Consider the following 25,567-nt stretch of genomic DNA (forward strand, 5'->3'; position numbering starts at 1 on the left):
GGTCTGCAGAAATAATTTTTTATATAGGTTTGGTTTCACAACAAAAGTTACCTGTAAAATGTGAAATATATATATATATTTACAAAATCACTATGCCTTCATGACCCTGGATGGTTGAAGCAGAACAGAAAATGAGGGGACCTACATTTCTAAACTATTCTATACAAGTACAATGCTGTTTTCTTGCTAGATTTTTGTAATAATTTCAACATCGCATAGAGAGATGCCTTCCTCTCCCAAAGGTAGCACTAGTCATGGCATGACTATATGTACTGTGTGACGGATGGTTGCCTGTTTCCTGTTTGAGTCATGTTACCCCAGTGAAATGTTTGCGTTTCCCATGAATGTGCAGCAGAAGTACAACTGAGATGTGAACTTTTAGCTAAAATCAGCTCTTCTCAAGAATGCGAGGTCTGCAGCTGCAAAGGACAGTCTATAAGCAGAAAAAGACATTTTAATAAAACTCATAACATCTGACTGCCTGGGAATATTAAAGATGAGATATATACACACACATATTGTGTATTTGTCACAATGTTCAAAGAGAAATGTGGTCATGTTTTGTTAACATTAACCACTATTTACAGCCACAGCATTCAGACAACCTTGTGTGCTCATCCACCGTGAGCTGAGTGGGTCACTTCCTGTTGGGGGGTAGGAGCAATGAGGGCGTTATTTTGCCTGGGAAGCTGCACCACAAAGGACAGAGTCTGTAATTAGGGGATTCATGGAAGCCATCTTGACGGCTGCTACTGGAGCCATGGATATTCTAGGCCATGTTGCTGCTGAGAGTCCTGTGAGATGGGCTGGTGAACAAAGACTCAAATTATGTTTTCATTATTGGAGCACAAACTCTGAGTCGCCCCCCCTTTCCTGCTCCACAGTGCCAGATTGTGTAACAATGCCAGATGGGTGTTAAACTCCCTCCTCATAACCCCCGACACACACACACACACACACACAAAACACTTCAGTGAGCTACTATATAAAACCTCAGGATCTGGCACACGGATTACTGCAGATGCAACAGTGTTTTTTGTTGTGTGTGGTGGTGAGCTGTGACCTCGTGTGAGCACATGTCATTCAGACCTCAGGCAGCCTTTTCTCAGGGCAGTATGGTGGCACGTACTCCAGTGAATTGGTCTGTTTCCCGTTACTCTATAAACTGCTACAGCTTTCCACAAGGCATACGGGAGATCACACTTGGGTGACAAAGGGGCAGTCTGTACACTACAACTTATGTTGGGCTTAAAAGTTTTTGTCATTGTACAATGTGGACTACAGCCTAGCCAGGTCAATTTTCCGCAGTTCCCATCCCCCATCTCCTTGTTGAACCTAGCCTTCCTCCTTTTGGTAGAATTTTTTGGGTTGATCACGATTTTATCCGCAAAAAAAGGACACCATACCTTGGCTGATAAATGCAGAAAGCACTTTAGGTGAGCTCATTACGTTCATACGCCTCCCTGGCTGAGAATGTCGGTATTTATAAAGTCCTGGTTAGTTTCAGGAATTTGCACACGCATCCTTTCCTTTAGTATATCTCAAGGAGTAAGCCTCATCCTATACTTCTGTCTTTTTAATTAACAGTTCTTCGAAATGAGCTTCTACTAGCGGGTGAAAACGGCGAGCAGCGCGCGGCTTTCCGCGTGAGCGCCACGCCCACGCCGAGCCCCGCCCCCGGAACCGCCTCCACTCGCGGCCACACCGCCGCGTTCCTCTTGCACGCCCGCGGCTCACGTCAGCCGGCGCCGTCACTGCGCGTTACCCTCTAACTCGGGGGGGCGTAGGTTTCTACCGGCTTTCTCAGACACAATGAACCGAGGAGCTGCGTAAAACGGACAAGTCGGGGGTGGGAGCAGGAAAAAGCGCACCTTTTCAAGTTGATTTTCGATCGTTTCGGCATTTTCGTTCGACGCATTCGGCCTTTTGGTGCGCAGTTACCGTTTAAAGCAAAAATAATCGCCGCTTAGGAGCGCTAGCTATCGGTTCAAAAGCGGAGATCCGGGCGGAATCAGGAGACTCGCTGGCCCGACAAGATACTGGTTACTACAGCTCGCTTAGCCTGCCCAGTTATACGACGAAATAACATGTCGGTGTTCGCCTATTCGGATTACTTAGCTGCCGAGTGCCTGGTGTCCATATCCAGCGGACCCGTCCTCCACCGACCCACGCCGGTGGCTTCTGCCGCCGTGGGTCCCCCCCCGGCCCTGCCTCTCGGGGAGCCCGAGGGGTCGAGGGAGGATAAGGAGGTTCGGGACACCCTGAAGCAGGAAGGCTCCAGTATAATGACGGTGGCCGGGATCCTGACGGACCTCCACGGCAAATTCCGCCCCATGTCGGCCTACTCCGAAAGCAGCAACTCGTCGTGCGGGGAGAGCGGATACACCACGTTGTCCGACTCCACAACCCCGACGCCCACCATGACCCCGAGCGCCACGCCGACCCCCGGGCAGCACGGCCCAGCCCAGCAGCAGGTGTGGCCGGCGGCTGCTGGGGGGCCCTCCCGCTCCCCCGTTAAACGGCACCCGTGCACTTTCGATGGCTGCGACAGAGTTTACGGGAAATCGTCTCATCTGAAGGCGCACATCAGGACTCACACAGGTAAAGTTCAGCTGTAATGGCTTTGGGTGGGGAGACATTGATCCCCGAGCATCGGTAATACGTTTTTTTGCTTGTAAATTAATGTATATAGCTAGTGTTTAAAGTTACCGTGTGGGGGTCGCGCCGCTGCCCGGGGGAAATCGGGGCTTTTGTGGGAGTCTTGGGGGAGGGGGGCCACACGGTGTGCGAGTCCTGCCACGCTTTGCCTGGCTAACCGCCCCAGCTAACCGGGTGAACTTTTTTTTTTGACCCGTGGAGATCCCCTTCAAATAAAATGCATAAAACGGATATTCACATTCATTTAATTGTCTAAGTTTAAAACAATCTGATTTGCCCCAGACACCCGCATAATTCAGAGCCATTTAAACGTTTAAAGTTAGTCGGTGTGATCGAGTTAGCCATCATGTCTGGATGGTGTGGTGGGAGTGAAGGGGAGGGACGTTTTATAACGCGAGTACAATACTAGCTACCTTACAACGGACAAAGGAGGGGGGAGAGAAACCGCCAGTTGGAAATAGTGGGGGACAAAGAAAAGAGTGGAATGAGAGACGAAGACGAGGAGCGCTGGGACGGATGTGTGGAAATGCATATCCATGTGAGGAGTGCAGAAGATCCGGGGCCGGACCCCAAAGCTCACTGCCGGCTGATTTCTTTGTCATTTGGGTATAGTGGCCCCTCCTCTCTGGCTCAGTCATTTTCCCCCCATCGAAGTATGCGAACAGCCTCGAAACTTGACTATGACTTTTTTTTTTTTTTTTTTTTTTTTTTTTTTAAAAACGTTTTAAGTGATGTTCTGCGCGTCATGTTTCCTTTGTGACGTGCTTTGCCACCATTTTTGGTCGTTGGAGCCAAAGACCGATTGAAGATGCCAGAGTAAAGTTAGTCCCACAGTAATTTAGGAACGTGGCATTAACCCTAGTGTGTAGATGCTAGGCCTACCCCCACTTCATTTAATAGTATATGTTGAATAGCCATTAGTGTCTATAGCCAGCCTGTCCTTTCTTAACGTTCACAGCCTTTAGAAAACACTGCCTCCTACTGCCTGACCTACAGTATTACCAAGATCAGTTGGGATTTAGTGATGTAACCTGTGCCATCTGCAACTAGGCTGGGGTTTCCCAGTCACGATCCTACGGGATCTCTGTATGCTAGCTTTCATTCCAGCCAAGCCTTTATTTCGTCAGGCTTGAATTAGCCTTTTATGACATTTTCACAGCTGCTTAATATATTTCGACGTTTCTTTGTGTGGGAAGAGCCACAATAATGAATTTCTGTTTCAGGCCTGCCTGATTTGACCTCTGATGTCTTTATTTGTTGTCTTACCTGCCTTGGTATTTTTCTTTCCTGATTTATAGTGATTTTATGTTACATTCATTAGTGTTTTTGAATGTTCTCAAAATTGTTGCTGTGTTCATCTTTCTAAAGGTAGGACTGGGTGCTTTGGTGTGGTAAAACTCTGTTTTTTGTAATGTTAATTTAGCTGGTTCAATTTCCATGATGCTGCAGCAGTTTTAGGAGGTCTGTTGGGTTTAGAATTTGACTTAGTATGTAAAGAATTAGAAAATTAGAATTTTAAGATATGTCCACTCTCTGATTTCAGTCCATAGTGCCGGTAGACACATTCCAGTCATATAGATGAGCTGTGGTCTTTACATGTTGTTTGAAGAATGACTGAGCACCCAGTCACCCAGTCATTTGGTGGGGAGGATTTTTTTTACAGATTATAGATTTTGCTATTTTGGGATCTGGCTTCAAAAACTAGTCACTTGGCGATGACTAGCAGGTGTCCATAACCTATGGCAAACAAGCAGTTTATTCGCCGAATGCTTTCTGATGCATATCATACGCAGGGAACAGATGGGGATTCTAGCTACTCTTAATTTTACTTACACAACATTTAGGTAGGCAGTTGACCTTGAATACTTATTGGTCCTGTAGTTTCTCCTTCAGTGCTGTCTGTCTAGAACATTACTTGCTCTTAAGGTTATAGTCCTGCTGCTTATGTTAATTGATTGTACTTGTAATGCAGCTGGTTGCCGCATTTGACAGTAATGGTTTACCATATTGGGAAGAGCACTACGGTTTTTATTTCAGTCTCTTGTCACATAGAAGGCCAGCTGGTCTCCAGTGATAATGTCATCTCCCTCTTTGCATATTCGCACAGGTGAGCGTCCCTTCCCTTGCACCTGGGCCGGCTGCGAGAAGAAGTTTGCACGCTCGGATGAGCTGGCGAGGCACAAGCGCACGCACACTGGGGAGAAGCGCTTCCCCTGCCCGCTTTGTGACAAGCGTTTCATGCGCAGCGACCACCTGGTCAAACATGCCCGCCGCCACCCCGACTTCCGCCCTTCCATGATTGGACGTAAGGGCGCAGCTACCCCTGGCACCGAGGGAGTGTAGACGACGTTCATCTCTCACTACTCCACCCAGCGCATTCAACATGGACCCCATAACACCGACCTTGCCTCTCCCCACTCTTCCCACTCTTAACCTCTGATACTGTGGGAGGAGACACTGTCAGAAGAGTACGGTCTTACTCAAATACACAACGGCTTCAACTCCAGCTCCGCCCACCGTGGCCCCAACACTTACGCAACACCTGGAAAGACCTTGATACATCCCTTGTTTTTGAGAACACCTTGTACTGCAGCTGCCTGTTCTCGTGCAGGCTTCTTTTCGGTGGGTGGGGGCCTGGAGGGGGGGGGGGGGGAGTTTCCACATCAAGCACAGAACCACCTACAGGTGCTGCACATTCCATGTTGATGGCTGTTTTGTGACCATAGATAGAATATTAGAGTATTAGTCACTTTGTTGTTGGCCCATTGTCACACTGCAAGGCTCGTCATTGCGCCGCCTGGTGGTCCGAGTCAGCAGCGCACTGACCCTGCCATGCAGTGAAACGTCTGCAGAGTACATGTAGCGCAGTGTCTCATCTTATCTGCAGCTTGAGAAGCTGAAAGCTCTTGCAGAAGAGATGATAATCATGAACACCATTTAGAACTAACATCCGGAATGAGTTACTGTTCTTGCGTTCAGGTGACGGGGAACCAGGGCAGCTATATCACTTGGATTTTCCACCGCATTTTGGTTGAAATCTAGAATTGCGTAACTGGAACATTAGAACTCTTTTAATATGACCAAAAATTCTTATTTCTTGGAGCAGAATGTTTTTTTCAGAAAATAACCTATAAAATTGTTTTACTTTAGATTTCAGTTGATTCAGTTTCGAATGACATGAATACTCGCAGTTCCAGATTTCCATGTCCAGATTTTACCGGAAACCCGGGGAAAATGCGAGCGTTGTAGTGCCCGGGGACTTTATGCTTGATTTAGACTAGAGAGCTGCTAGTGTGTGTGTGCGTATGTCTCTGCGCGTGTGGGTGAGTGCAAGATCTCTGTAAAACAATCTACTGTCTTGGCAGTCTGTCCAACCTCAGGATGGACACCTTTATCTCAGTGACTCCATCAGGAAACTCATAAAGCCTTAAGACATTTCACAGTTACTGCACCATAGTTTACTGTTGGACTTGTACAGGTATATATGCCAAATGGCACATTACAGACACAAAAAGAGAAATATATATGCAATATGGCACTTTTCCTACAAGTGATGTCTATCTCCCATTGGCTGCTAGAATGATAGCCTCCATTCCAGATACACCCTCATGCTTATTGATATTGTGTACTTGTACTGGACATATCGTATGGCAGTTTGTCCAAGTGCTTGAACAAGTGCGACAAAGGACAGAATAATAAAGTGAATCTACTGTCTCTGGCTTCAGGTATTTCTACAGTTATGTTGTACGTGCTTCATGTGTCCCAGGTGATGCGGTTCATATCATGCAAGTTATATGTATTCAGTCTCCTTGAGTAGCATGTTCCTACTGTTTACTATTTGTACCACTAGGTGGTGGTATTTTCCGCAAAATTTTCTGCTATTTGCTGTTTTTACCACTAGGTTGTGGTATTTCCCACGAATGCTTCTCTCTACAGTTTAGTTTTTTTGGATGCAGCCACTCTTGTGTTTGTGCTACACTTTCAATGCAATATTTTGCTAGGATTGGATTTTTTACTGTGGGCATTGTGCACGATATGACAGCATATTGGAAATGTTTCGTTTAAATTTCTTTTGGTTTAAATACATTTACAAATGCCTCTTTGCAGTCGTGGGAAAAATGAAGTATTGACTGATTTTTGAGTAACTGCTGGCAGTTATCTTCAACAATGTGTTGTTAGTACTTCATAAACAAAAAAATAGATATACTTGGACAAACTGATTTAATCATATTTTCAATCTCAAAAGGAATACATAATCATACCCAAAATTAATTTGACATTTGATTTGGAGATATCAAGATATAACATTTTGGGTGAGAAAGGAGATGTTTCCTCCTGCTAATTAAATGGGTTTTCAGTTCCTCCTCTGACTCCTCTAGGGCCAGACTGAATTTTTATCATGTGCTTCAACAGGGAAAAGAATTGGATCCCAGACCCTTAGTTTGGCTTAACTCAAGAAAGCCTCAATGAAATTGCACTGTTATGCTATACTATAAATATTAATATTTCAGTTATAATTTTATGCACAAGTATTTTTATTGATAAAACAATATTTAGTCTGACTAGTGCAATTGGGACTGTTAGTATATTTTTAAGTTTTTTTGGCTAGTAATAAGATGACTGTAGTAAATGTCAGTTTAAGATCATGGCAGTGGGCAGTTGGGGGTGACTGCTGTCGTCTGCCCTAGTTCCATGTTCAGGACTCATGATCTCAGCTTCTCATACCTCACCTCAGAGCAAGTGTTCAACCTCATTTCCAGTTTCATCACCATGCTCAAGGCGGTGGCCTGTTTGCCATTGTTATGCGATAGGACTCCAGATTGATTTTGTTGTGGCATCTTGTCTTAATGTTCAGATGGTCACAGGTGACCTCCGGTGATTGTTGCCAGTGGTTACTTTGGACCCTCATTTTTGTCTCGGTTTTGCTTTGGTTTTTTCTCTCTCATCTTCTGGGAAACGAGGGGATCTGGTTCTGTTTTCAAACCTGAAAATTCCTCTGGATTTTTTCCCCTCTTGGATGTAGTAGAAAAAAAATGAATTTTCCATTTTTTTCCTGTGCAACATGTAAAAATAAGCATGTTTTTGTTCTTCTGATTAATTTATTACATGTTTGTGTGGTTTGAGTATCATTTTTATAGCTAATTTTTTTGTGGTATGGAACAATAATCGGTTTTCCTTTTTTGCTTAAAAGAATACTACCAGTGCTTTTTAAATCTGAAAATAAAAATGGTGAACAGTTTGTCTTGTGTGTGTGTTGTATTTGGAATCACTCTGTTGCCTGGGCAACACTCGCACTTCCGTCCTGTGGCTTGGGACTTATGATTATTATGCTAACTGAACCAGTGTAGCCTTCTCTCTCAGCATTAAGACATATGGGCTTAACAGGAACTGCTTGGTATTGGTTTAAGTAAGCCCCAATTGTTCATTATGACTTTGTTTAGTTGGAGAGGCTAAGTAGGCCAGATTGGCTACTGTCTGTTGTTGGTAGAGCCATTTCTCAGGTTGCGAGTCCGTCCTGAACCAACCTCTTCAGTCTTAATAGAGTTTGAAAAGAGCATTGCAGGTTCAGTAGGAAAAGGTGGGTAGTCTTTTCCATTGATAAGGTGTGGCCGTGTATTTCCTAGTCTGCTGTTTTACAATGAGCTTGGAATTCCTTTTCACCTTCAACCACTAATTAAAGACACAAACCACTCTCAGGTCGGTTCTTTCATATACCTTTTCCGAATTCTTTTTTTCTACCATCTTATTGTTGAAAAACGGTACATGCAAAAGGTACAGAAATGCACTGCAAGATCTGTTGCACTGTATTAATTGAAAACTCCATTCCTGGATTCATATCTGTGTCGGCCCAACTACTGATGAATAACACTCAGTAGAACAGGGCTGTGTTTTCGGTCAGTCAAGTTTTCACTTTGTTAGGTTGGTGAAGGAAAACCTACCAATCAGAACAGAGAGAGCATACGGTCAGGGCCAATCAGAACCGAAACATGCAAGGTTCATCACACGCCTCACAACGATGGGTGCTGTCTTCTCTGTCTTCAGTGACAGTTTGATGACACCGTGAGGGTTATCCTCACTGTCTCCATATACTGGCCGTCAGCAGGAATGAAAATACTGAGAGTGAAGTAACTTTCCTGTTTTGTTTCCCTGAAAAAAAAAAACCCCTCTAGCTGTACCACCCTGCAAAACCAGGCAGTCAGGCCCATTGCTGGCACACGTCTGCGCAGACAGTCCCCGGGCATCTCTGCCTACTTCAGCCTTGAGTGCGCCGCCACCTGGGCCCCTTCCTGACTCTCGAGGTCAGAGGTCACAACGAGACCTTGCTCTGCCTCTGCGGAAGGCTGCTGGGCAGTTCCGCCTGTGCCAAGGCAGCGCCGCAGCGTCTGTGCGGACGGGCCGGCTTGCAGGCAGCTCCGCGCAGGCGGAGCAGGAAGTCGAAATTGGCGGAGGTGTTCATGGCGTAGAAGACGTTGCCGTTGTCCGGTATCACCAGCTCTGAAGACAAGGCCGAGGGAGAATGTGGAATAGCGTGTGCATTTAAAAAACAGGGCCACAGGAACTCAGACCTAACAGAGCTCCACATCACGTCCTCAGAAGCAGTAGTACTGATGGGGACCAGCACATACACACCTTTTTCCTCAGAGATGACTTGCACCAACTCATAGCTTTCAGGTGCTGCCCCCTCCAGGTGGTGCTTGGTCATGGCTCGGCAGATGACAGCAGGCGTCTTGTCCTGACTAGTCAACTGTGGGGAGGAAGTGGAACTTGATCATTTTTTTCCCCCCACTGTTTCCATGGTGACATAGTGACACCATGCAAAACCACCTGACTGGTTAAAAAAATTAAATGTATGCCTTGGCAGGATGTTGGTCACTACTTGGTTTAACCCAATGAAAGCCAGTAATGTAACCAATGGGATGAATCCTCTCAGTCACCATTTTGTTGAAAACAATACTTATGCTAATAAATACTAGGGGTGTAACAATTCATCAATTCTAATCGATATATCAATTTTTAAAACCATAATACGATTTAATCGACTCGGTTAACAAATATTGATTCATATCATTAAACCATGACGATATGCCAAAACACTGATGAAAAATATATATCTGTGAAAAAATCTCTCACACAAGGCAATCTAGAGCAGCGCTATTCAAATCACGGCCCTGAAGGGCCAAGCACTGCTGATCGTACAGCCTGCCTTTACCTGTGAGCTGAGTGTGAAGCCTCTGGCCAATCAGAATCAGTAATTATTAAACTGACTACCTGGGAGAACTGAAAACACGGCCTGGATTTGGAATCGAGTGCCAGATTTCAAGAGCCCTGATGTAGAGACTCACCTTAGTAAAGAGTAGAGATCAATACATTACAGTACATTTTATGTAGTTCAGTACAACTATGTTCCTGCATTTTAGAGAGTAAGCTTTTCATATCCAGAAATAGTTTTTTGGTGTTAAAGTACAAATACATTTTTTTGTTTTTGAGTGTTTTTCAACATATTCTGTTGAGAAAAATGAAAAACTCAAATAAACTCCACTAAAATCACCTTATGTTTCACTGAACTTGAATTAGAATCGTACCATATCACTGTAACTTTTCATGTATCTCTATCTAATCGCAATCGAATCGCATGGTGGCAAGGCTGACGATTTGCACCCCGAGTAAGATACACCTGAACTGTCTGGACCAGGCGAACCCATAACCTTGGTATCTCCTGAAACTGCTGTCATGCTCAAGCTCACAGCAATCGTGACACAGCATCGCTATGCATGGTGCACTTATTAAGTTGGTCAAAGCACACAGACAGTAAGACACACACTGAACGTCGCAAATAAATTGAGAGCTACACAAACACACAGTCGCCGTGCCCTGACCAGGATACTCTTGTAGAGGTTTCCATTGCTGTGTTCCACGCTGACCCGGATGATACAGGCATCCTGAGCTTGTGTGTTGTACAGGGGGGGCAAGTTTGCCATGCTGGTGAAGGTGCAGTGACAGGTCAGTGAGGAAGAGCAAGGTGTGCTGGGAACAGTGGCTGCTGATGAAGACTGCTCCACCCAGTGGAGAGAAGAACAGGAAGAAGACTGGAAAACAGGAGGTATCAAGACAGAGTGATTGTAACTTCATGATTCTGGAAGAATATTAGTGTCTGTGTGTATGTGAGGGAAATGTAATGTAGGGTGTGTGCAGATGTGAGCGTACCGTCTCATAAGCCAGGCTGGAAGTGTGAGTCACCGATACCCCGTCGCTGTCAGACGGGCTGGAGTCGCTGGACGACATGCTGACAGAGTCCATGCTCTCCCCGGAGCTACCAGCAGGAGTGACACGAGGGCAGTCTCTCCCCAGGGAGGTCACACCCATGGCCTCCGGGCCCAGGAATAGTCTGCACAAACAGCCGGTGGTGTGTTTAGGGTGACCACCTAATTCATGTTGGGGGGGGGGGGGGTCACTTTGAGCTACTTCAGGTTTTAAGACCGAAAAGCTGTGACGCTTGGCAAAATTACTCAGTTCATCTTGTACTTTTACTGGTTTGTTTCCTTGATTGAAAGACTCATTCAGCTGTTTCATATTAACATTAGTAAATATTAGCATGATTATAGGAGACTTTTAGGAGATTATAAGAGAGCTTTGGGTGAAGTGGTGGCTCTGAGGCTAGGGATCTGTGTCAGTAGGTTGCCGGTTCAAATCCCATGAATGCCAGCAGTGATCCTACTCTGTTGGGCCCTTGGCCAAGGCCCTTAACCTGCAACTGCTTTGTCCTGGGTATGATGTTAATCTATATCCAGCCCTGTAAGGAGGTCCTCCCACTTACAAGGAAATTTGAGTGTTGGTGGCAGTATTGGCACTGCAGCTACTGGAGAAAACTCACTGCTGAGGTATCACCCACTGCACGGCTGCACTCTGGCTCTCATCCCTAAGGTGGGTCGTTGTGTGGTGGGTGTGGCACCGTGCTGTAATCAGCACATGCCCCTTACCTACCTACTATAGGAGACCACAGCATATACCATAACCAATCACAGCATAGCAAGAACTCAGGGCTAAAGTGAAATTGGGGTCTGGAAAGACATAGGGGTGCGCGGGTGATTTTGAGTCACTCACAGACTTAGCCTCTTCGCCATGCTCTGTCGGGGTTTGGGTGATGTCGGACTGCTGTCCCCGAGTCCCTCGATCTCACAGGACAGTGTGTAGCTGGTGAGAGACCAGAGCCCAAAATGCAGGTCAAAACAGGAAGTGATGCATGGAGGAAGGAAGGAAGTGTGGCCAAGGGAGCTACCAGCCATTCTGGTGATAAAACAGCAAGCCTGTGTATAAATAGCCCATTAGCATCACTTTTGGTTCTGTGGCTGATTATGAGTCATTGTCATCCATTCAGTTATCTTCCAACGGCTTTTCCTGATCAGGGTCACATGGTGGGGGGGGTCTTGGAGCTAATCCCAGGCAGCACAAGGCTGGGATGGGATGCCCCTCTATCGGCGGGTTCATACGCTGACTCGCATCATCATGTGCTATGGGCAATGTAGAGATACAAATTAGTCTACCTGCAGGTCTTTGGTCTGTAGGAGGAAACCAGGGTGCCCGGAAGAAACCTGTACCACATGGGAAGAAGATGCAAACGCCATACACACAGGACAGAGGTGGATAGTTCCGGTCCAGAAAGTGAAAATCCAGACCAAGATTTCGTTTCAACCAACCAGTTGAGTACTCTGTGACTGTGACTGTTTATACTCAGCTCTTTGTTTGAAACAAAATCTTGGTCTGGATTTTTATTGTGCACACATCAACTATCCAATTAAAATCCCAACCCTGGAGGTGTGAATTGACAGTGTTGGGTGCTGCATGGCTGCATGGTCACTCAGTGGGTGTCACTGTAGCTTCACACTCCCAGGGTTGGGAGTTTGATTCCTGCCCCAGGCTGTATGTGTGTGGAGTTTGCATGTTCTCTCAGTGTTTTTGTGTGATCTTCCTCACATAGTCAAAAACCATCAGTGGTGGATAGTTCAGGTCCAGAAAGTAAAAATCCAGGCCACCTCTGGTTTTGGTGAATTGACATCTCTGAAGTGGCCTATTATGAGTGTGTGCTCAGCGATGGACTGGCATCCTCTCCAGCGTGTCCCCTAGCCCCGTGCCCTGTGGTGGACTGGCATCCTCTCCAGCGTGCCCCCTAGCCCCGTGCCCTGTGGTGGACTGGCATCCTCTCCACGGTGCCCCCCACCTTGTGCCATGTGTTTCCTACTATCGGCTCACCCTGGCTCATCCTGACCCTGCACTAGATAAGCCCTGAGAAGCTGGACAGCTTGGTTGATGTGTGCATTCCCAGATACTGTTCCAGCTGTAGTACCTCTCCTCCTCCGTGTACCGGGGCTGATTACGGAACCAGCGCAAGAAGCCGTAGTCTGGGGTCAGGCAGTAGGTGTTGCAGGATGACTGGAGCAGCTTGATCTGTGCAATGACTTCGAACTCCTGCAGGTGGACCGGAGAGGGCATTGGTCGCCTGAGGTTTGGCCTTCTGTACCCCTCAAGTCTGCACTACAAACCCCCACCACCCAAAAATTCCCAGCGAAAAACAGCTGAGACAGTTATGTTGCTGATTACAGGATTACGTTTTAAATGGACTCATTCACGTAACAGATTTCTTTACCACTGGGATGTATGGGGGGATTGTTGTGTTACAGGTTAGGATTCTACCCATGATCAGAAGGTCACCTGTTCAAATCCCAGGGATGCCAGAGTGATGCCACCATTGGGCCCGTGAGCAAGGCTCTTAACCCTGATATCTCCAGGGGGTTATACAGATGTACTGTATACTTGCCTTTCAGTATATATGAATTATGTGTTGTTACGTCACACCTACAGTCATGCAGTAACAGCTTCTCCTGATATTCAAAATGCTGATCAGTTGAATGGTGACTGTGTGTGCGCGCGTGTGTGTGTGTGTGCGTGTATGCGTACATGTGTGCACGTGTGTGTGCCTGCACATCTATGATGTATTGCGCTTTACATGCTATGTTTCTCTGGAACACGGATTCCATGAACCGCTATTAAAAATGTATCTATGTCTGGATTTATATTTTATGTGACCAGTGATCAAGTTGTAAATGTATTTCAAGGGGGATGGTGAGGGTGTGAGGGATAAAATTTGCTGGGGGGGGGGGGGGGGGGGCATCACGCAGTTAGGATTAAATTATTACGGTAGTGGGGGGGGGGGTGGTGGTGGTGGTATATTGTCATTTCTTTCCAGCATCCAAGTGCATCACATGACAACTCCAGCCCTGGTGTAACTCATACAGGCCTGTGGCACAGAGCATTAGACCTGGGCTTTGGTGTGGAGTTACTGACATATAAGGTCCAGGGTTTACTGATACTCACCCTGCGTCTCTTGTCGAAGTTTATCAGGCCTCCCTGAAAAGACACACAACAGGTCAGTTAGGCCAGTGTTTCTGAACACGGTAGCTGGGAGGGAGCAGAAACATGGACTGGCAGGGCATCCCTGAGGACTGGGTCAAGAAACCCTGATTTTGGCGCCAGGGGTTCCCTGCATGCTGAACACTGGCACAGCATGGGACTGAACACACTGATACTGAATCTAACTCGGTAGACATACACTGAAGGGCCTTACCTCCAGCAGGTCTGGAAGGGCAGTGTCCAGCATGGTCAGGTCTGTGAGGAATGTGCCGAGGTATGGGATTGTTCCTTGTGTGGCACCCTGCAATATCATGTGACTAGTCATGTGACCTGTCCATTCATTGACTTTGATTTACCACCAGTCATATAAGACCACCATCTCCTTTCACTCTCACTCCAGAAAACACACAGACCCCAATCCCCTCTCTCCCTCGGCACTGCAGCCCCATCCGTTTTCCTTCGTTTCTCTTGCGCTGGTGCTAAAATGGCCGTCTTTCGTGTCCTTCCCTTCCCGCCATTTCTTTAAACTCTTCTGCACCCGTCTCCACTCCAATGCCTAAATGAATCCCCCCATTCCTGTATCACATGATGCTATTCAGAGTCAGTTTCCTATCAGTGTGGCTTTGAGGTGTATGAGGAAGCTGTGTAACATTTATACTGTAGATTTGCCAGAGTCATTTCCATTCATTGATCGGACATTAAACCATGCAGAGGCCATTGACAAATAGATACATTTTTCATGCTATCAATTAAATATTCACGTTGCTGATAAATTGGGTTCTGGCTCAGTGTAATGCTCGCTGTGTGTGTGTGTGTGTGTGTGTGTGTGAGTCCCTTCACTTACTGTGTCCTTTTGCAGCTGCAGTCGCTTCTGGCTACGTTTCTGATGCTCCTTCACACAGCTGTCCAGGCTGGCAAACTTGGAGGTGCCTTCCTGTGAAGGGCATAAGGGGTCACCAGTCAGGTCGGCATCCCACCAGCCAATCTGCACAGTAGTGATGACCATTTGCTGTATATTTAACCCCACTTGATGGTGCTCTCTGTTAAAAAAAAAACAGCCCAAAGCATGCCCCAAAGCAAGCCAAGATCGCCATCTAGTGGGGACAAAAATACAGCAGATGGTTCATGAAGCATCATTTGGCCATCACTAGTACACGGCACACACGAGGGAGCAGAAGTGTCTCACCCGCATTAAGAGCTCTCGGCTGGTCAGGTAGTTGTCGTGGTCTGAGAAGATGTCGGACAGCTCCTCAAAGATCTGCGTGCTGTCTCTGGTGATGGGGGGGGGGAGGTCACACGGAGAGGAGTCGGTCATCATCAGAATGGCTGACAAAAGTCAAACTAAGCCAAACATATGACCTCACTTGGAGACTCACTTGGGCACACAGGACCACACCCTCTTCAGGCGGTACAGGGGATTGCACTGCAGGGCGGAGACAATGGCATGCAGAGAGGAGAAATTCTTGCGGATGCGGCACTCCTGGGGGGCAGAGAGTCGGTTATACATGGCCACCCCCCACCCCGAGCACCATAGCAAATAGCAGGCTTCTTCTCAGTGATCTCAGAGGTAAATCATGACGGTATGTAGAGCTGGGTGGGTGTGGCCGGAACACAGGGAGTGTCACCTGGGCTATGTCAATCCAGCGCTGGACGATGCGTGCCCGCTGCTGGGGGCGGAGCTGCCGCTGGCACAGCACAGTGCTGACCACGCAGGAGGCCACGGCATTGAACTGTGTGATGGTGGCACGGATGGAGGCCACCCTGTGCTTGCCCTGCTGCTTATCACGCCTGGACCAGACGGAGCCCAGGCAGTGGTGAGGAACCACCTTCTTGAACAGTTCCTGAGAGGGGATCAATGGCGACCATGACCATACAGCCCTCACCCCCCATATCACAGTGTCTCCCATCCACATCACGCCCACTCTTACCGCGTCCATGTAAGTCAGCTGCTCAGCCACCAGGTGAGCACCGAACGTCAGGAAGTCCTCCATCTCCACCGTCTCATCCACCTCTGGGCTGTTTCCAAGGAAACCACCTGCAGAAGACACATGGTTAAATGTGAGCGGAGTTTATGAAACGGACTGGGATGGTGGCAAACTTCTCAGATACTGACTTTCACAGTCAGGTTCCTGGTCCCTTTCAGCCTCCAGCTGTTCCAGCAGACCCTGGGCCCGGCGCAATGGTTCAGACCCCGGTAGCGCCCTCTGCAGGAAGGCAAGCAGTTGTCGCAGGCTAGGGTGAGCCGGTGGCTCTTGGAAGTCCTCCGGACACTGATCCAGCCAGGCGCGCAGGGTGGAGGCCAAGGCGCTGATGGCAACAAGCAGGAGAAATGTGATGGTGAGTCCAAGACTTTCAAGATACCTAAAGACCCCCAACATGCTCCAAGACACTTTCTCCTTTCAAGCACTTTCAAGTGCTACGGCGGAGAAGGTCGAAATGGACAAAATGAAATGAAAGTATAAAACATGAAGGTGTGAAGATCAGCAAGAGGATTCCGGAGAACGAGAGCAACCCATAAACAGAAAAAAAAACATGGTTGAATGTGGAATCGATGGTCTTACTTCCGTACTACCTCCCTGCAGTCATTATCACCATCATCGTCTTCCATGCTCTCAAACCTGAGTAAGGGAGTGAAAAGAACAATACTTATGTAATGCAGCTCCAAATACAAGCATGTGTAAAACACGAGTAAAACCCCGAGCAATGGAGCATTCAGCTGGAGCTACCAGCCTTCCTGGCAGGCCACCTACTTCTGGACCAGCAGTCGTAGCACGTCCCCCGTGGTGGCAAAGGCGCGGTAGGTAGACAGGAAGATGCTGGTGTAGGTGAGGTCGTTGTCGCCGAACGCCATGAGCAGCGTCTCCACCAGCCGCTCCAGGGTTCCAGCCCGGATGCTGCGGATCTTACACGTCTCCAGCTGGCTGACCGTATGACCAGGGGGCAACCTGTCCCCCTCCGCCTTCCCGACCAGGACAGGGGGAAGCAGCAACAGGGGCTGTTATTCTATGTATACTATACATCAGACATACTATACCATTACTTCACATAATATTACTTACTACACCATTACTACATTACTACTACACCGTTACTCCATTACATTCTCCAAAACTGTCTCACACAGCACCAGCCAGCCATAAAAGGGCACATACACACACACACACTCAATGATGCCCAATTGCATGTTTTTGTGTTTAGTGGGAGGAAACTGGAGGACCTGGAGAAAAGTCATGTGACATCATACCCTGCCTTACCCATAAGACACTTTGATGGTGAAAATTGTATATGAAAATAGGAGCGTGTATGTGTATGCATGCAAGGCTTTGATGCTGCTGGCATGGTGCAACAGGAAGTGACATCATTTGCCTCTCATCACAAAGGGCTGACATCATAGTGCAGCAGCAAACGGGAACCAGCTCATGCGCAAACACGCTAATGTGTGTACATCCGTGCTCTCGCCTCACCCCCAGCCACCTCGCTCCCTTGTTGGCCGCCTGCTGGATCTGGACCCTCTTCAAAGTCACGCTGTAAATGGCCCCCTCCTCCACCTCCTCACCCCAGTCCTGCACGGAGCTCTGTGGAGGAAACGCATGGCGTTACGACAGCGGGGCACCTCCCACAATGACATCACACAGCTTTCCAATAACAATAATGGCAGAACATATCTGGAGCAGCCTTAACTACGAATGTGTTTGGTGGGAAGGACAGGGGGGGCCAGTGGACAGGGCGTCACTGCTGGGTTCGGGTGTCCTCTGTGTAACTGCAGAACTACAGCCTCCAAGAGATAGATAGATATTTAATTTAAAAGCAAGTGACACATACAACTTAGACTCTAAATTCCTTTACCCGTATATTCCATTAATTGTAGAAATACTAAAGGGAGACGGGATGTATCATTGACAATATATAGATGAAGGCATTAGAATGTTTGGAACATGGAGTTTTTCATGCAGAACTGAGTAGTTACAGTTTAAAAGGAAAACATTTCATACCAACAGCAAGACTGAACACAGATCCAAACTCTGCTGCTGAAAAGAAAACTTCTTTCATAGACAAATATGAACAACTTATGCCTTGGCTTGGATGCCGTCCATCCTAACTGCAATACAAAATGGAATATATGATATTATATAGGGCGCGCATCGCAAGTGTAATTCATGCCCGGCTTGACGTCCCCAGGCGTGCTGTTGGGTGCTACTTTCCCACGGAGCCGCTCCGCCAAGAATCAAGAACACCCCCGAGTCCCCTGACTCACACAGCCAGCCTCACCGTGCCCACTCGCCCATAATGCTAAAAATACCGCCACCAAAACTCCGCTGCGCATGAAACACGAGTTGGGGGAACAAATGCCATTGCATAACCTGAAATGACAGCATGAATTCCAGCATAACTTCAACTTTGGTACCATACAGACAAAAATGCGACTCAGCATGAACAGATAAGGTGTCCCCCTTTAAAATTCTTCACAATATATAGAAACTTGAGTACGGATAACTGACTGTGCAGATAACGCATATTTACCAAAATCACATTTTAAAAATACTCTCCCTTCTGTTATCTCGTCCTTTATCCATTTCACGTCAAAGTCTCCCCCTACGTGTCATCCTGTCTCTGAACTACAAACTACAGGATCAGCAGTCAGATAATTCAGAAATCCGCTGGGGAGTTTTATCGTCATTATTATTACCATTTTAGCTTTCCATGCTGAGCGCGTCTCTCGTGACCCGGCAGCCGCATGTGAATTCAAGTTTGGGAGCCTGCACCGATTGCATGTACCATTAAACACCCTCCTCCTCTGTGAGATCCTCCGTCTCCTCCATCCCACTCCTCTCAAACATCCTCTTTCTTCTGGGATTCTTTCTCACTCTCTCCTCGCCTCTTGTCCGCTTACTCAATAACCAAACTCCGTGCGGTAGCACTTCCAAGTTTCAGTTCAATCGCTTTTTATGGAAAGAAAAGAAAACTCTTTCGACAAATGAGAATCGCTGTATACTGATTTTTTTTGTAACAATTAATTAAAAGTCGTGTATTCTGTGGAAATATATTTGAATGCTCATTCACTTTAAATTAAGTCCTTGTGTACATTCTCGGTAACAATCCACTGCAGTGACCATGTTTCTGTCTTTAAATTTAATCTTGAACTGTTGAATGAAAAATGAATCATTTAATTTGTCTGATTTGAGGAAACTCGAGCTACTCTATATAATATTTCTGTAGTTCTTTGATCCTATGAGTGACTAAATAAATTAATAGAAATACTGTAGACAATGCCGTATTTCACATTACACTGTAACACGTTTTCCTGACTGTTTTGAAAACGTTGCTTTTGTGTGGATTGAAAAAAAACGCTTAATATTAAACTGTCAATAATACTTGATTTCTAATTTAGGTCAAATTCACTAGTCACACTAATTTAGCACCAGTAGGGCAATTCCATGCAAACTACGTTTGATCTCACATCCATAACGCTGAAAAAATGCTGTGTAAATGAATATATCAATTTTGAAGATTTGTCTATATATTCAACCTTAAGAGGTTGTATGAAAAGACATGCAAATCGACTAACAGATTAAACTTCTCTATGCTCAAAGGCATTCTGTTTGCCAATAGTAGCGTAATTGGCACATCTGTGAGGATATAATTGCCTAATAATAGATGAGGGTGATCGGACAGTTTAAGAATTTGCTGGCTGATGTTACTAATGGGAGGGAGATGGGCAGGGGCTGAAGGGAATTCGACGCCCACCAGTCCTATGGCCAGTTCCCAGGTCAGATTACCATGCACATTTGCATCTATGGAGACAAGTTTTTGGGGATGCGTGGCTGTTCGCCTGCTGCTTGGGGACCCTCAGACAGTCCACATTTTTGCTCCCTCCAAGCTCAATGTGGACTATCTGGCAGGAAGTTTGGAGGGAGCACAAGTGTGGACCGGTTGGGGATTCCTGAGGACTGAGTTGAGAAACACTACCCTACCCTACCATGGTGCCCCCTAAAAAACTTGCGCATGTGTAATGCATTATCCTTCTGGTACATTTTACTATGGTACACAGAGTGTCAGGACATTGATAAATTGACTTTCCTGCATTATGCCCTCAGCTTGGTATCCTGACATCACCGAAAGCAATTTTCAGTTACTCACAGCCACACCGACGCAGTTCAGATACCAGCCAGCTCTTTCTGCCATAGCAACAGTGTAACAGCTACAGACAGACCTTCTGTGGAGCTGGCCAGAGCGGCAGGCCCCAAAAAGCTATCCTTGTGTAGTCTCACAGCCTCCACTAAGCTAGGACACATGACTGGGATCAGGGATGAGAGGGCTGCGGGTGGGGGCAGGGTGAGGAATTGGGAAAACACTTTATTTACGGTTGGATTACCTTTTTGCTCAAATCTGCCCAAAAGTCTGGATTTTCTGCTCTGGGAAGAATGGAAGCATCACACAGCAAGAGAAATATTGTTTTTTTTCTTTTTTTCTATGTGATAGATGTTTGACTTTGTCCAATTATACAGCACATTGGTCAGCAGGAGCTGTTTTTAAATGTGCTATATAAATAAATCCTTGACGTCTAAAGACTGAATAAATATCTGCACCCACACGTGTTGAGCACAAAACGGCGGTGGTCTACAATCAAGACCCAGCTGCACTGACGTGGAACGGCCCCTGGCCTTTTTACAGCCCCCAGCGTGTACTTTGCTCCCACAAGCAGCAGGTAAAGTGCACTGGCAGTTAACACGGTGATTATTAGCCAAATCGTTTGTGCATAAAACAATTTATAAGATGTGAGGGGGGGGAGATGCAGAGAGAGTGAGAGCATTTAGCTTGTGCTAGTCTGGTGACGTGTGTAATCCCGATAGGATAAAAGACATACGAACAGAAAGATAGAAAGGAGAGTGAGGAGAAATCAGAGATATATCGCTGACTCTCTGTATTTATGAGTATGTGACCATGTTTATCAGGTAATAAATAGACTGCAGTTCTTATGTAACATTTATAACAGCAATAAAGCTTTTCTCAGTTACAATATGAGACAATAAGTGGCAAAGACTGAGATATTGGGGCCCAGGTGGGTATATAGAGAGAGACCAGAGGCTGAGGGGTTGGGGCCCAGGTGGGTATATAGAGAGAGACCAGAGGCTGAGGGGTTGGGACCCAGGTGGGTATATAGAGAGAGACCAGAGGCTGAGGGGTTGGGGCCCAGGTGGGTATATAGAGAGAGACCAGAGGCTGAGGGGTTGGGACCCAGGTGGGTATATAGAGAGAGACCAGAGGCTGAGGGGTTGGGACCCAGGTGGGTATATAGAGAGAGACCAGAGGCTGAGGGGTTGGGGCCCAGGTGGGTATATAGAGAGAGACCAGAGGCTGAGGGGTTGGGGCCCAGGTGGGTATATAGAGAGAGACCAGAGGCTGAGGGGTTGGGGCCCAGGTGGGTATATAGAGAGAGACCAGAGGCTGAGGGGTTGGGACCCAGGTGGGTATATAGAGAGAGACCAGAGGCTGAGGGGTTGGGGCCCAGGTGGGTATATAGAGAGAGACCAGAGGCTGAGGGGTTGGGGCCCAGGTGGGTATATAGAGAGAGACCAGAGGCTGAGGGGTTGGGACCCAGGTGGGTATATAGAGAGAGACCAGAGGCTGAGGGGTTGGGGCCCAGGTGGGTATATAGAGAGAGACCAGAGGCTGAGGGGTTGGGACCCAGGTGGGTATATAGAGAGAGACCAGAGGCTGAGGGGTTGGGGCCCAGGTGGGTATATAGAGAGAGACCAGAGGCTGAGGGGTTGGGGCCCAGGTGGGTATATAGAGAGAGACCAGAGGCTGAGGGGTTGGGGCCCAGGTGGGTATATAGAGAGAGACCAGAGGCTGAGGGGTTGGGACCCAAGTGGGAATCTGGAAAGTAAAAATATATTAGAGCCATTAATGAAAAATAAGAATATAATGTAAGATAAGACCAAGGGGTTTGGTAAGTGCACATGTCCAAGCAGATGACCTGGGGTGAAAGTGGCAGTCAGGTTTAGTCCTGACATACTGATCATGGGGGAAAGTGTGTGTCCATCTATCCGCAGCAGGGGGGAGTGATGAAGCACCACACAGTGGATGGAGGGTGGATGGCGGAGTGTGTGTGTGTGTGTGTGTGTGTGTGTGTGTGAGCCGGCCAGGCCCTGACCAGTGTGTCGGGGGAACAATAGTCGGAAAAAAGAAAAAAACCTCAGCAGCCCCCTCCCTCTCCCCCTTTCCCCAGTTCGTCAACAGGCAGGATGTCAGACAGCACATGTGGGACACACAATGTACATGCTACAGCCACACACACACACACACACACACACACACACACACACACTGGCATCTGGCCCCATTGGGTCATTGTTCACAAACACAAACACTCTCCTAGTGATTAACAATGGCTCACAACAGCCCCACGCACGCAGACAGGGCCATGATTGTCTTTCAGGAAGAGATGCTCTTTCCCAGAATTCAGAGCCAGCTTCTGGTGCACCCCCAGCCAGATCAGTACCCCCACTGATGCAGGAGATCTCCAGCACAGCTGGGCCAGATCAGAATCAAGGAATGCCGTGTCAAGCCTTTTCTGTAATTAACTCTCACTTAAATTGCCTGGCCCAGTTCAAATATCACTCCACCGACTGACTCAGCAGGTTTTATTTTGACGACATCATACTTCCACCCATGAATCTGCCTATCAATGTTAGTACAGCTCTTCGCTGTTCATCATTACTTCCATTCCCAACACATCATACACACACTCAGCTCCATCTTAATACTGAGGGGCGATACATGGATGGAGACCAGGGGTGATTCTAGGATTTCACCCATGGTGGGGCTCAGTTCCCAGTAGGATTGTAACTTTCTATCTGAAGGGTCCCCCGCAATTACATTTGCTGAGTGAGTGGAAAACGCTACAAGTCGCTAAATGGATTTCGACCATTTATTTTTCAGCTTCCCTAACAGAGGTGGAAAGTCCAGGTCCGGAAAGTATAAATCCAGGCCAAGATTTTGTTTCAACCAACCAGTTGCGTACTGTGTGACTGTGATTCTTTATGCGCAACTGGTTGGTTAAAACAAAATCTCGGACTGGATTTTTACTTCTAATAGGGTCTGTGATGAGACAGGGAAGCCAGTCCCACATAGGCCGTTCTACCAAGACTTACAACTTCAGCTTTGTTTTCACATCTCCAGTAACTCATCTGCGCTTGCTGGACTATGAGAAAGTCAGCGCTGAGGTTTAAGGGCTTGGAACCTCCTACTCGGTAGGCAGTCAGACACTTATAATAATCATTGTGAGGGTTACTCAGGGACCCAGACCCTGTTGCCGGTGACTCTGTGTTAATAAGTCTGTGACCTCGGTCCCTGTGAAGAAGTCAACACAACATGCTTCTTTCCCCAAATACAGAAAGAGCCAAGACTCGATGCGACTAAGTCAACGTCAACAAAGAGATCAAGAGGATGAGAGAAGGTAAGAGAGGGAGAGAGCGAACATAGGAAGCTGGCAAGATCGGGCAGATAGGGAGCGACACGGCACACCAAGGCGAGATGCCCAGGGGGCAGATGGTGACCAATAAACAAACAGACATAATATGAAAGAAGGGAGAGACCAATGGAAGCACTAAAGATAACATACAGCCACGGACGGGCGGAAAGGAAGCAAGGATAGATAGACAGGCAATCAAACAGATAATGATCAAAGATGAACAGCTGGAGAAGAACGACAGATAAGCAAGCAAACAGAAAGAAGATGGAGACTCACAAACAGGGAGGTAAGCAAAGAAGCACAGATCCACTGACCCAGTTCCGGGGGCCGCTGTCTGGCGAGCGAGGTTGGTACCGTTGCAGGGCCACGCCGCCTTCCTCCCCAAGCAGAGCGATGTCCAGCTCCAGGCCGTGTGGAGCCGGGGCCCAGGGCAGCAGCGACACCATGGCACGGCTAGCCGGGGGTGTCATGGTGCGCCCCATCCTAGGTGACCGGCCCTAGGGGCCATACTTCAGCTGGTCTCCGTCGCTTGGTCTGGCCGCCTGCTCTGCCTCCCTGCTCCCGCTGCTCTTAGCGGTGAACTAGCTGACGTGTCAGTCCTGCCAGCTCAGGCCCGATCCCTCTGTGGCTCCCGGTTCTGCTGCCTGTTCACCCTGGAGTCCCTTGGCACCACAAGTCAGTTTCTGGACACTTCTCTGAGATTACTCCCCTTCCCTGCTTAACTCACTCCTCCCTCTCTCTCTCTCTCTCTCTCTCTCTCTCTCTCCGTGTGGGTGGGGGTTGTCTGTTGTACTCCCTGTTCCTGCCACACAGATGATTTCATCTCTTGTCCCCTCCTTCTCCGTCCCTCTCTTGTTCATTTGCTCTCTCTGCCTCGGAGGCGGAGCTTGCGACTTTTCTGCCCAGTGGTAGCCCGTCCTCCACATCCCTGGGGGCCGCATGTCTGGGGTACTGGGGGACTGTTGTGGGGATCTTGCTTATTCCTTAAACACCCCCCACCACACACACACACACACATCCCCAGTTCTGTTTCTACCCCCATTGTGAGTCATACCTGGCAGAATGGAGGGTCACCCCCCCCCCCCAGGAGAAACCAGCATAACTTGGCAGGTTTCAGTTACTTACTGGAGCTTGTTAACCAACAACTCAGCGCTGTGGCCTAGAGGACGGAGCTGGAGTCAGGCAAGAGGGAACTGGGCTTCAGAGAGTCACGGGCTGCTGAAGCCAGCAAGGACCACTGTGAGTCATCCATGCTGAGTCTGTGTGTGTGTGTGTGTGTGTGTGTGTGTGTGCGTGTGTGTGTGAGTGTGAGTGTGTGTGAGTGCCATAAACATTTTACCTGACCGTGTCAAGTTCTTCGGTGATATTGCCACAACTTTCTGAACCTTCTTTTGCTTTATGTTAGGAGACCAAGCCTTTTTAAACAGGCCACACATCAGTCCACATGTTTTATGTAGACAATCAGCAGGAAGCAGTTACGTGTTGATGTGTGTCAGAGCATAATGAGTGTGAGAGAACTGCAAGGGTAACACTGTATATGAATGCCAACAAGGGTGTCTGTGTGAAACAGAGGTTATGCTGAATGAGGGTCAGCTGTGTGTATTGGGGGAATGCAGAACTCAGACTTTAAAACTCATACATCAAGACTCACACATTGATTATCCAATATGCACAGATGAATGGACACCTGCATGCTGGGTCTTAATTAGTGACATGCCATGAAGCCATAACGGCAGCCCCAGCAACAAGAACCCCCTCTGCTTACCACCCAACCAATCACTACTGCTCCCGGTGGTAGGAGTTAGTATAGCAGGCCCGACAGCTATGCAGTCACTCTAGAGAAAAGGGCCAAATCTTCAGGGGCTGAAATTCATGAAAAGAAACAGAACATGAATAGATGTATGACCTACAATTGTCAGCTGGAAGAAACTGAAGAATTTAGCAGCATTTTCCATTAAATTTTATAGTTATGTTATGACCATCTTCCATAATCACTTATTCACTGCAGCAGTGTTTCCCAACCCAGTC

At 47.4% G+C, this 25,567-nt stretch overlaps 2 protein-coding genes across 2 annotated transcripts; one reads left to right on the top strand and one right to left on the bottom strand.

Annotated features, from left to right (window-relative positions):
* The first annotated feature begins 1,714 nt into the window (after positions 1–1,714).
* Positions 1,715–7,897, top strand: LOC111836611 (Krueppel-like factor 13). Its single transcript, XM_023798041.2, has 2 exons — positions 1,715–2,601; positions 4,766–7,897. The coding sequence occupies exons 1-2, from the start codon at positions 2,088–2,090 to the stop codon at positions 4,999–5,001; spliced, it is 750 nt and encodes a 249-aa protein (XP_023653809.1). The 5' UTR covers positions 1,715–2,087; the 3' UTR covers positions 5,002–7,897.
* On the bottom strand, positions 6,863–24,289 carry LOC111836577 (ral guanine nucleotide dissociation stimulator-like 1). The gene is made up of 18 exons (XM_023797965.2): positions 23,854–24,289; positions 17,529–17,639; positions 16,815–17,023; positions 16,626–16,682; positions 16,178–16,371; positions 15,993–16,099; positions 15,690–15,905; positions 15,441–15,544; positions 15,251–15,335; positions 14,909–14,998; positions 14,279–14,365; positions 14,029–14,061; positions 13,001–13,122; positions 11,761–11,850; positions 10,864–11,044; positions 10,536–10,745; positions 9,289–9,403; positions 6,863–9,153 (listed from the first exon to the last, which is right to left on the bottom strand). Exons 1-18 carry the CDS (start codon positions 24,019–24,021, stop codon positions 8,966–8,968), a joined length of 2,367 nt encoding a protein of 788 aa, XP_023653733.2. The 5' UTR covers positions 24,022–24,289; the 3' UTR covers positions 6,863–8,965.
* Positions 24,290–25,567: the final 1,278 nt, after the last annotated feature.

This window comes from Paramormyrops kingsleyae, chromosome 21 (genome assembly GCF_048594095.1).
Source record: "Paramormyrops kingsleyae isolate MSU_618 chromosome 21, PKINGS_0.4, whole genome shotgun sequence".
NCBI classification, from domain to species: Eukaryota; Metazoa; Chordata; class Actinopteri; order Osteoglossiformes; family Mormyridae; genus Paramormyrops; species Paramormyrops kingsleyae.

Coding starts and splice junctions, on each gene's coding strand:
- LOC111836611 (XM_023798041.2), top strand. CDS start 2,088: ATGTCGGTGTTCGCCTATTCGGATTACTTAGCTGCCGAGTGCCTGGTG. Junction 2,602..4,765: donor GCACATCAGGACTCACACAG/GTAAAGTTCAGC, acceptor ATATTCGCACAG/GTGAGCGTCCCTTCCCTTGC.
- LOC111836577 (XM_023797965.2), bottom strand. CDS start 24,021: ATGGGGCGCACCATGACACCCCCGGCTAGCCGTGCCATGGTGTCGCTG. Junction 15,545..15,689: donor GCTGGATTGACATAGCCCAG/GTGACACTCCCT, acceptor TCTGCCCCCCAG/GAGTGCCGCATCCGCAAGAA. Junction 9,404..10,535: donor ACCTCTACAAGAGTATCCTG/GTCAGGGCACGG, acceptor TCCTCCCCACAG/TTGACTAGTCAGGACAAGAC.